General features: G+C 37.3%; 1 protein-coding gene across 1 annotated transcript in view; it reads left to right on the top strand.

Annotated features, from left to right (window-relative positions):
- Positions 1–12,500, top strand: part of LOC137632257 (calcium-activated chloride channel regulator 1-like) — a 181,897-nt gene that overhangs the window by 16,972 nt on the left and 152,425 nt on the right. The window contains exons 3-4 of the mRNA XM_068364146.1: positions 8,926–9,165; positions 11,146–11,353. Of these exons, the coding sequence (XP_068220247.1) occupies positions 8,926–9,165; positions 11,146–11,353 (448 nt within the window). The remainder of the gene's footprint in view (positions 1–8,925; positions 9,166–11,145; positions 11,354–12,500) is intronic.

A 12,500-nucleotide genomic window follows, 5' to 3' on the forward strand; every position in this document is an offset into this window, starting at 1 on the left:
GTATAAATATAATATATTTATATGTGTGTGTTTACATATAAAAGTAAATTTCCTTTTCATTCTTCAAGCTGAAAAATTTATAATGATGACGCAAAAATATTTGCAGAATATACGTTTATTTTTGCAATGATGAAAGAGCTTTAATCTGAATAATAATTTTATTATCAACCCGCTTTTGCGTTGTGTTTATATATATATATATATATATATATATATATATATATATATATATATATATATATATATATATATGTATGTATGTATGTATGTATGTATGTATACATGTGTGTGTTTGTTTGTTTGTTTTTTGTTTAAATATAAATAAAGATGCGTTCTTTTTATTCTTCAAGCTGAAAAATTATGACGAAAAAATATTTACAGAAAGTATATACCGTAATGACTATATTAGGGACGCACGGCCTCGTATGCCCTAAGGCTAGTTCACATAGCTTTGTCTCGTCTCGTTTTTTAATCACAACTTTTCCTCACACAATAACGCACACATGCACACACAGAGTTTTATTATCTTTACGCAGTATATATATTTTTTCGGTATTAAAACTTCTCCCGTAACAGATGTGGGGCTGTAAAGAATAAAAGGCAGCGCAGTGGTCATCAACACATTCCTTTGATTCCTGGATGAACCCCCTGTACAGTAAAATTCCCACAAGACTATAGTCCATTTCTTTTAGCGAGTCATATTTGCACCGAGTCGCAGCGGTGCCCTTTTAGCTCGGAAAAGTTTCCTGGTCGCTGATTGGTTGGACAAGATAATTCTAAGCAATCAGCCACCAGGAAACTTTTCCGAGCTAAAAGGCACCGTTGCGAGTTGGTACAAATGTAACTTGCTAAAAGAAATGGACTATAGTCTCTCCCTGCCACCAGCATGATGCGCACCAGTAGCACGTTGAACTCTCCTTACATTGTGCTATTTATCATTGGTTTGTACCAAGATTAGTCTCTTCGTACCCTAGCACAAGGCGTATGAGTAACACAGTGAACCCCATCCCCTCTTACACTTTGCTATTTACCCTGGTCTTGTACATAATCTTGTGTTTTCAGGAGATTAAGACTATTCCTTTTCACCTTGTGTCACACTAATTATCCAAATTTTTACTTGACTTTTCTTTCCTTTTGAATGATATAATTTAATTCTTGCACTTTGTTATCCGTCTCTTATCATTAGCTATCTTTAAATCACATATACCACATAGAACATTAATTTGATGTATTCAATGTATGCACCGACTCCTTAAATCAGGAAATAGGCAATTTTGAATATTAAGCACGATATATATATATATATATATATATATATATATATATATATATATATATATATATATATATATATAGGCAATTTTGAATATTAAGCACGATATATATATATATATATATATATATATATATATATATATATATATATATATATATAATATATATATATATATATATATATATATATATATATATATATATATATATGGGTGCGTGTCTGTTTGTTTCATCATACAATATAATCCACTTTGGAGAGGATAGCACCACAAGGGTTACAACATTTTGGTTTGCCAAAAATATATTTAGGAAGAATGATATTAGCCACATAGTATTTTTCTTTACCACATCAGGAGATGGTACTCATTTACAGTTAAGTGAACAGAGAGCCATTAACCGGAAGCAGTCCGTGACATAGTTATCGTAAGCCAATTGTTGTACCAGTTAGCCACGATCCTAGTTTGGCTGATAACGCCTTCAGAAGGTGAGCCATTATGCTCTCTCTCTCTCTCTCTCTCTCTCTCTCTCTCTCTCTCTCTCTCTCTCTCTCCCCTTGCTAAACGGTTCTTGCATTTCCTTGGAAGGGTTGAAATACGAATGTATTTCAATGCAATTAATTCTCTGGAATGTTGCCAAGATCTTGAAAAAAAAGACAAGAAGATAAAGATACGAAGATATTTTACATAATTAAAGAGCACCGGAAGTTCTTGAAGGAGCCAATCCTAACCCACCTTCAAAACGGCGTCTTCGGTCCATCCCTGCATCTAATCCAACCATCTTGCCCCTCTTCCTCCTTTATTCATATCATCTCTTCCTCGTTTTAACTACAATTTGAATGTGGAAGGTTTTAATTTAGAACATTCATCCATCTATTGTCGGTTGCTGACTTTTATGTTGATGATTTTTCTAGCTCAATATTGTTTATCGTTGGTATTTTTATATGATTAAATTGTTACATCAGTTTTGTTGATGATATTCTTTTTATAATTTTACTTTCTGCTTTATTTTAGTCAGAGATTTGTTATATTTTTCATTTACATTTTTTTTCAATTATTATTTTTATCTTTATCATTGAAAAACGATCGACCTCTATGTATACAGAATTTCGTTTTGATTGATAACTTTATTTCACCAAGAAAGTCTTGAAGAAGACAAACGATGAATGGGAGAGGAAAAATATTCTTGCCTAAATCAGAATGGACACCCCTCACCCCCTTAAATGAAGGAGATTAGTAGTCCCGTGGGAAAACAGAGGTTAGGCGAAAAATTCAATGGCAGGAGAGAGAGAGAGAGATAGAGAGAGAGAGAGAGAGAGAGAGAGAGAGAGAGAGAGAGAGAGAGAGAGAGAGAGAGAGAGAGATGATGGTGATGAGAACTGGGAAGTAATATTTGAAAAACTATCGGATATATACTGAATGAGATCAGATTATAATTAACTGTATCATGTGGTTGCGCTTTTACATTTAGTTATTTTATCTTCAAAGTACATTTTTAACTTTGATCATATTGACGTCCGGCATCCCAGGATTTTCCCGTTTTCCACATGCTTTGGAATTTAAAGATTTGAATCATTAATTATTTTTCTAGTCTAAGAGGAGGTATCCAGAAGAAATTTCCCCTACGATGCTGTTAGTAGCTTACGAAATTCAGGCAACTCTAATGGTACATCCTGTGGAGTTCCGTCCTGAATGAAATTATACACATCATTTACCTAATACTGAACCTTATTATCATTATCATCATCATCATCATCATTATTATTATTATTACTACTACTACTACTACTGTTTCTACTACTACTACTACTAACGAACTAAGCTACAACCCTATATGGAAATGCAAGATAATTTAAGACCAAGGGCTCCAACCGAAAAAACAGCCCAATGTGGAAAGGAAACAAGGAAATGAATAAACGATATGAGAAATAATGAACAATTAGAATAAAATATTTTAAAAACAGTAACAACATCAAAACAGATATTTGATATATAAACTATAAAAAGTCATATAGTAAACAAACATTTGTTAGTCTCCATTTGATGTTATGCAAATACCCTTTCGACAATATTACACCTACGTATGGAGTTAGTGCAGCCAGTACACCTCATGTGGTGCACGGTAAGCATTACTAAAAGTTCTTTGCTGCATCATTTCAGCTCCAATATGTACCCATTTTTTAGCCCTTTATCTTATCTCTGTTACTGCATTCTTTTTTCCATCTTAACTATTACTTTTTCAGTGCAACTGAGGAGAATGGCTTCCCCGGGCCCTGTCCTGGGTCATATGTCACAAATTTCATGCATTCATCCATAATAATTTTATCAGATTACATAGAGAGAGAGAGAGAGAGAGAGAGAGAGAGAGAGAGAGAGAGAGAGAGAGAGAGAGAGAGAGAGAGAGAGGTAGGTGGGTGGGTAGCACCAAACAATACTATGTAGCAGAGGAGGTTGAAATAGATAAAGTAATGAAAAAAGATGATTTTATTGAGTAACAGCTTATGAAGGGAGAGAGAGAGAGAGAGAGAGAGAGAGAGAGAGAGAGAGAGAGAGAGAGAGAGAGAGAGAGAGAGAGGTGGGGTGGAAGACTGTGGAATTCAGTGATTTCAGTCTCCGAGTCTTTGTGCCTCTTAGAATAACAAGATGATTCTCTTCAGCACTGTAAGCAGCACAGTACGTCTGTCGTCCTCCCTTCCCTTGGAGGAAACTTACCTGCATGGCAATATGTTGGACTGAAATTCGAGACTCGCTCTTGTTCGGTAGTTTTTAATTGTGTGTGCAGTACGCCATCTTTATGACCTGTGGATGCGGGGTTTGAGGAAGCCTATGGGTTTACCTTGCTGAGTGTTCAGAAGCCATTGTCTGGCTCTCCCTGGTCCTAGCTTAATGCAGAGTGGGGTGGACGCTGATCATAGGTATATATGGTCAGTCTCTAGGACACCTTCCTGTCCACTGCCTTCATATTTTTTTCTATAAGAAATTATCTCCTGAATATAGTTTTAAGGAATCGGCTTATACATTTGCTGTTTACATACTTTTTAGCATTCAGTCTATATCTTCATTTGGTATTTTCTATATCTTACTCCAAAACAGTTGAACAGACATAGGGAATCATTTCCAATTCCTTAAAACAATGTAGGTGCAGTACCATGTTATAATAGGCTAGTTATTTTGATTTTTGTTTTCACTTTTCTTAATTTTTATGAAATAAATTTATGGAAGCGCTATTATTTAAATAATGTAGCATCAATTTTATCGTGGTCAAATTGGATTAGATATTTTTGGAAAGCAATGTAGGTTTAATAGCTCTTTTATAAATGCGAATCTATTTTTCCGTAAACTTCGTAATTTATTTATATTTCGATGTAAAAGAGATAATTGGAGGTATGGATAATTAAGCATGTTTTATCATTTTGTTCAATTGCCGTGTAAAAATTACCTTAGAATAATTATGCTATTTTGATATTTATAGGACTATCAGCACAAAAATGTTTAAAGCGTAGTTACACGGTATCATTATGAATTCACCACGAATTAAGCTACACTTCTCTTCTATTTGCAATCTTATCATATTCAGTAAAAATATATTACATTATCTAGGTCCAATAATTTGCTAATTAATATAGTCTGTTCCAATCAAGAACAAAAATAAGAAGATTGAAATGCTGATTTCCACAGTTTTTTTTTTTTTTTTTTTTTTTTTTTTTTTTTTTTTTTTTTTTTTTTTTTTTTCATGCTGTCTATATAAGATTTTCTTGTTCAACACATTCCAAAACAATCACACGCGGTCTTGACGCTATCATAGTCAGAACACATATCCAGTGCCCTATTTATGTTCTCCATTCAAGTTCTCTTTAGAGTGTTAGTGCCGTCAGTGCACCTCAAGACGCGAACTGTAGGCATTAATTGAGGGTATTTGGATCGTTCCTTCGGCTCTTGGCATTACTCTTTTTTATCCTTTTACTCCCCTCCGTTCCCGCTTCCTTTCTTCTGTCTTACTTTTCTACCTCTTTCTTTTAACTTTAGAATACAACTACAAGGCTGTCTCTCAATTGCTCCTGGTCACTGAATGGCCTCCCAGACCCTAACACAGGCAACCCAATCCACAATCTGGATCGACTTCTTATGTAAAGAACAATTCTAGAATCAGCTGTGACTTTATAGTGTAAAAACTCACGCTGTTAAGGGTCCCTTAAAGCCCTCTGAACTCGCCCCACCCTTTTTACCCAGCTTTCTATCTCATGTCCTTTTTAAGCAAAATCGTTTGAAATTTATAAAACTACTACGTATTTGATGTGTTACACTTCTTTAAGTTTTTATTTCGTCTTAACTTCACTTTTCTAAGAGAAGAGATGGTCAAATTAAAATCTTGAGATGCATCTGTTGCCTGTCTCCAGATCTCATTTATTAGAGAATGGATCAGAATACTTGAAAAGTTCAAGCACTGTATTTCAGACTCACAACCACCGGAATTTAAAGTACAGGTATTCGTACTCGTTGCTCTTCCATCTACTGTACAGTTGGACACAAGAATGTTTGGCACACCTTGCTCTGAAGAAACGCATCCTGTCACGCATTTACTGCGCGGATAGTTCGCGTATTTAGCCCCGCCCACCTCTCCCTACAGAAACTGTTTGGTTACAGGATGTACTTCCTCAGAGTAATAATAATAATAATAATTACATGTGCTGCGCAGCATTTAGGAATAGAGATTCGAAATTTAAGATCATTTCCGGAATGTGATAAGTTCTCTGTAACAACTCTGTCATTTGTAATTAATATCTCATAATTAGAATTCCCATTAACGCTTGAAAATCACAAAATAAACATAAATCTTATGATTACATTATCCTCTAAACATATAATAACCACCTAAATATCCGCCTAAAAATTCCATTGTCATCTAAAATACTCATTATTGTGTGAAAATCATTATCGTGGGAAGTTTCTCATCGCTCTTGAAAGAGATTTATTCCCAAAATTCCGAATTATGTCTAAAATTCTCTTTATCATTCTGATTTCCCTTTGTCACATTATATGTTCATTATTTTTCTAAAGGTATAATACTGTATCACTATTAACTACTAACAGACTCATTACGTTTTACCTTGTACTATTAACACGTGAAGACTTCATTATCTCCGAAAATCGTAATGTCTCTGAAAAATCGATGTAACTCTAAATACTCATTACTCGCAAATCTCATTATCACCTCAAAGCATTTCATGGCAAAAAAAAACCTGCATTACCGTCCAGAATTCTCATTATCCTCAGCAACACTGAAAACTCTCCATATCAGAGACGTCTTCCACCTTCATCTGGTTATTGAGCACTTTTTAACATTCCCATCTCCCTTGTAAACCCCCCCATCTCCCGTGTAACCCCCCTGTCTCCCGTGTGACCCCCCTTCTCCCGTGTAACCCCCCTGTCTCCCGTGTAACCCCCCTTCTCCCGTGTAACCCCCCTATCTCCCGTGTAACCCCCTATCTCCAGTGTAACCCCCCTACCTCCCGTGTAACCCCATATCTCATTTGTAATCCCCCATCTCCCATGTTACCGCTTCATCTCCCGTGTAACCCCCCATCTTCGGTGTGACTCCCCGATTTCCCATGTAACCCCCTCACTCCTGTGTGATCCCCATCTCTCGTGTAACCCTCCCTCCATCTCCCGTGTAACCTCCCATCTCCCGTGTAACCCCCCATCTCCCGTGTAACCCCCCCTATCTCCGATGTAACACCTATATTCCGTATAACCCCCCATCTCCTGTGTAACCCCCACCCCCGTCTGCCATGTAACCCACCATCTCCCATGTAATCCCCCATCTCCCTCCCGTGTAACCCACCATCTCCCGTGTCATCTCCCATCTCCCGTGTAACCCCCCTATCTCCCGTGTAACCCCTCAATCTTCCGTGTAACTCCCATATCCCGTATAACCCCACATATCCCGTGTAACCCCCCATCTCCCTTGTAACCCCCCATCTCCCGTGTAATCCCCCTATCTCCCCTGCAACCTCCCTATCTCCTATGTAACCCCCCATCTCCCTTTAACCCCTCCATCTCCCGTGTAACCCCATATCTCACTTGTAACCCATCTCCCGTGTAACCCCCCCCCATCTTCTGTGTGACTCCTCAATTTCCCGTGTGACCCCCGATCTCCCGTGTAACCTTCCACCTCCCGTTTACTCTCCCATTTCCCATGTACTCCCCCTTTTCCCATGTAACCCACCCATCTCCCGTGTAACCCCCATTTCCCATAAAACCGCTCCATCTCCCGTATTAACCCCCATCTCCCGTGTAACCCACCATCTCCCGTGTAACCTCCCATCTCCCGTGAAACCCCCATCTCCCGTGTAACCCCCCCTATCTCCCGTGTAACCCCCCTATCTCCTGTGTAACCCCCATATCTCATATAACCCCCCATCTTCCGTGTAACCCCCCTAACATCCCTCTAACCCCCCTATCTCCCGTGTAACCTCCCATCTCCCATGTAACCCCCATCTCCCGTGTAACCCCCATCTCCCGTCTAACCCCCCTATCTCCCGTGCAACCTCCCATCTCCCATGTAACCCCCATCTCCCATGTAACCCCCATCTCCCGTGTAACCCCCCTATCTCCCGTGTAACCCCCATCTCCATTGTAACTCCCTATCTCCTGTGTAACCCCCCTATCTCCCGTGTAACCCCCTCATCTCCCGTGTAACCCCCTTTCTCCCGTGTAACCCCCCATCACCTGTGTAACCCCCCATCTCCCATGTAACCCCCATATCTCCTGTGTAACTTCCCTATCTCCCGTGTAACCCCCTCATCTCCCGTGTAACCCCCTTTCTCCCGTGTAACCCCCCCTCACCTGTGTAACCCCCCATCTCCCCTGTAACCCCCATCTCCTGTGTAACCTCCCCCCCCCCATCTCTCTTGTAACCCTCCTCATCTCCTGTGTAACCCCCCCCCCCATCTCTCTTGTAACCCTCCTCATCTCTCTTGTAACCTCCTCATCTCCCATGTAACCCCCCCCCCCATCCTGTGTAACCCACCAACTCCCGTGTAACGCCCCCATCTCCCGTCGTTTTAAACCCTGCATGACGGTGATGGACGAGACGTTCTTGAGTGTGTCCTTCAAATGGAAATTGCCATAATGATACCTCGTGAATGATACATTGCCTTGTTTACCTGCTTGGAAGGATCCCGTATTCCCCTCTACTTACCCCCCCCCCCCCCCCACATGCCTTTATGACTATGAATGAGCTTTGGGATTGACTCTAATGGTGGAATCACTTTTAAAGATTGCTTGAAAGGTCGTTTTATGTCAATATGTGGATATTTCCTCAGCTGTGTTTTATATTTTGGAACTATATATTATATAGGGTGATACTGGTATTAGTGCGACTCTGTTTCTGTCATTTCTAAAATGTTGTATTGAAGAGTAAATTGCTAAGATAAATTGTTATTGTTTCTTTTTTATTGTTATTATTATTATTATTATTATTATTATTATTATTATTATTATTATTATTATTATTATTATTATTATTATTGTTATTATTATGAAGATGATGAGGATGAGTATTATCAATGCTATTGCTGCTTTTTTTAATAAAATTCTCTTGTATAAACCTTCTTTCCCATTAAAGATAATCTCTTTAATCTTCTTTCTCCAGAAACGTTGGGAATTTCTCCGCAAAGCCGTACGCAAGCTGCTGGTTTACGACGTCCCCGTCGGAAGTGCCGTTGGTGTCGTTCTTTTCGATCACGTCGCCAAGGTCAAGTTGCCCCTGAAGGCTACCCCAGCATCTCTTGACGCACGTCAGCGCCTGGCTACCTCATCCTTGCCCAGGAACCCCTCTAGGGTCCCCGAAAGCCAGAAATGCATCATCTGTGGTTTAGAAGAAGCTGTTAAGGTGAGAGACTTAATTCTTTAAAAGCCGATGGAATAGCGAATTTTATGGTTAGTCGTCCAGAGTGAGGTTATAAGCTTCCTCTTTTAATGTGGAAGGTTATAAATATCTTGATAGAAATCAAGGACACAAGAAATTCCAAAGCTTGCCATTATAGAGATTTTCTTTGCTCTTATGTGTTTTTGCGAATACATATGTAATTGTTTCATCAACAATAAATGTTGCTTCATCGTAGTCAAGGGATAAACGGCTTCAGAGAAAAAGTGTGATAGAAGAGACTGCCACTTCATTGTATTTGTTTTAAATAGGGTTGAACCTCCTTTGTAAAATGTAATCTTCATGCGAGCAGGACGCCCCTTTTATACATTTATTGTCCTGCTGCTCTTCCAACTAGTGAATGATACATTTTTTTTTGTTCAGTCACCACATGGCATAACCGTTCTAAAATATTCGGATTCTGTGGTTGCGTTTTTATTGTGCAGTTTTAAACATTCTTAGTCTTCACATAATGCACAATTAGTTCATATCATTAGTTTTATTTTTGTATTTGTGATTTATAATTGAGTTCTGTAAAGGAGCGGGGGCTCAACAATCTCAGATTTGATGAACATTCATCTAATTTCGAAAATCCTTTGTATCGCATATTATGTCTCCTGTCTCTTTTCCCATCCAACCATATTTACTTCTAAATACCTCTACAAATCGACTACTTTATTTCCTCTACAATTCTCATAGACTTTAAATACCTCACCCTTTTATTTGTATTTACTTTTATAACCCTCCTCTGTTGCACCTTCGCTGTCAACTATCTCTTCTGACAAACGTTTTCAAATTCTTTCCCCAGTCACTTCATTTTATTTTCTTTCACCAACTACCTCTGTCAACTGCAAACATCAGACACTCCAGACTTCAATCACGACCACCTTCCTTTAATGTTCTTTCCCTGATGTCTCGTGTCACTTCATTTTTTGCCTGAAACCAGTACCTTTCTGTTATCCCCTTCCCTTGAATTGCAGAATCCAGTAACTGCAATAAACCATTATTTCTTTGTCTATGTTAAAAAAATATACCCTTTTTCCCTTTTCCTTACAAGCTCTGAAATCGTTTCCTTAGTAAAAAAAAAAAAATCCGCAAAACTTTCTTCACAAATAAACCTGCACTGTCTTTCCCCTATCGAAATTTGTTTTATCAAATATTATTTTTCGGAATCCGATCTTTTATGTCCCCTATTATGTTAAGTAATGTGATTTTTTTTTTTCTTAATAGGACCAAGTATTCTTCGCACATATTCCTCTGGAACCTTCCTCACTTTCAGACGCAAAGTTCATAACTTTGATAACAATTTCCTCGCCTCAGCAGCAGCAGCATGCTAAAGCATCTCATTTGTAGTCTCATGAACTCCCAGAGCCTTTTAATTTTTCAACCATTTAATTGCCCTCATTAAGCCCTCACAAAGATTCTCAATCTGACATTACCCGTTTCTATTTTGTGATTGCTCTTATTCTAGCTTTCAGTCAAAAGGCTTTAAATGCTCACTCCAGTGCTTTTAATTGGTTTTATGTTTATTAATTAGTGTTACAAGCATTAGGTTGTAGGATTAATATTTTTTCAAGATCCTACGAACTTGAATTTGCGAAGGTTAAAGGATTAATATTTTTTCAAGATCCTACGAACTTGAATTTGCGAAGGTTAAAGGATTAATATTTTTTCAAGATCCTACGAACTTGAATTTGCGAAGGTTGTAGGATTAATATTTTTTCAAGATCCTACGAACTTGGATTTGCGACAGCGCTTTTATAAAAGCGTAATAGTTTAAGCTTCATGATTGAAATTAGAGCAGACCAGTAATTAAAAGCATGCTTTAGCCATCGTTTCACATCTAGAAAATTACCGATCTCTATAAATCAATAATAGTTTAGATAAACGGGCATCATCCCTTTAAAGCATGGTCTAAGCTGCATCATATGTTCTCGCCTCTGTCAGATGCTGGAAAAGGACGGAGACAGCGCCGTCGGAGGGGTCATCCTCCTGGTAACTGCCGGATCTTCCCAACCTATCGTCCAGTATGACCTTAGGCAACTGGAGGCTGTAATCAAGAGGAAAGGCGTCAGGGTGGTTCCTATACTGTACCCGGTCACCGGACGTAATCCTCAGCCAGTCTCGGGCATCGAGAACTTGGCCCAAATTTCAGGTAAGTTTTTTTTTTCTTTCTTTCTTTATTCCTCGTTTTCGGGAGAAGACGCTACTACATTTTATGAAATTGTAGTTTATTTTTTTTTTTTTTCCTGCTTGGGAAATTTATCGTTAAATGGTTGGATGTCGATTTCTGATTTTAGTTTAGGTAAAAAGAAAACTAATAGCCTCGTATAATTTATCTTTACACACACATATATAGATAGATATGTAGATACCTGTTTATAATCAAACGAGTGATTTTATAAGAAACTTAATAAAATGTTTACCTTTACGATAATTAAAATATTTTGAAAACTAATTCCTTTGATAGATTTTGTACATTTTATTTGCGGATGTATCAATTTATTTATATACTTAAGCGAGATTCTTAAAAGACACCTAAACATATACTCAGTATTTTTATGTATAAAAGATTTTATATAATTTTTGTGATTAACAAGTTTCTGGGTGTGATGGTGTCCTCTATCATACTTTCGCCTTGCTTCCTCAATCAGATTTTGGGCGTACTACCTTCAAGTAGTAACCAGGTACTCTATAAATTCGTATAGTCGGTTTCTGGGAAAAAATAAACTTGTCAATTTGGATGGTTAATATTAAGCTGAAATCATATAGACTATTTTTTTATATTCAGCCAATTGAAATCAATAAATATTTAGAAATTAATTGATTAAACTTAAAAACTCTCCCACATCAGTCATCATTTTATAGAAGAATAAAAATCTTTGGTATTAATGTTGCTTCCCAATATCTGACATATATCTGTTAATAATTAGCCTCGGTCGATTTTCATCCAATTTAGTTGTAATGATAGTTTTATTTTTGCTGTTGTTTATAGGGAATTGTCAATTAGCATTATTTTTATGACCGTTACTTGTGTATTTGAATGGTGTGCCCATTATATGCGGACATATTCATGCAAATGAGTTTGCAATGAAGTTAATTAAGTTGAAATGTCCCAATTAAGACTTAATTTAGTAAAAATAAGGGGATATCAGTGATCAACCTTGAAAATATATACTGTTTGTGTATATATATATATATATATATATATATATATATATATATATATATATATATATATGTATATATATATATGTATATATATATATATATATATATATATTTGTGTGTCTTGTATGTAT

Source organism: Palaemon carinicauda, chromosome 41, assembly GCF_036898095.1.
Source record: "Palaemon carinicauda isolate YSFRI2023 chromosome 41, ASM3689809v2, whole genome shotgun sequence".
In the NCBI taxonomy this organism is placed as follows: Eukaryota; Metazoa; Arthropoda; class Malacostraca; order Decapoda; family Palaemonidae; genus Palaemon; species Palaemon carinicauda.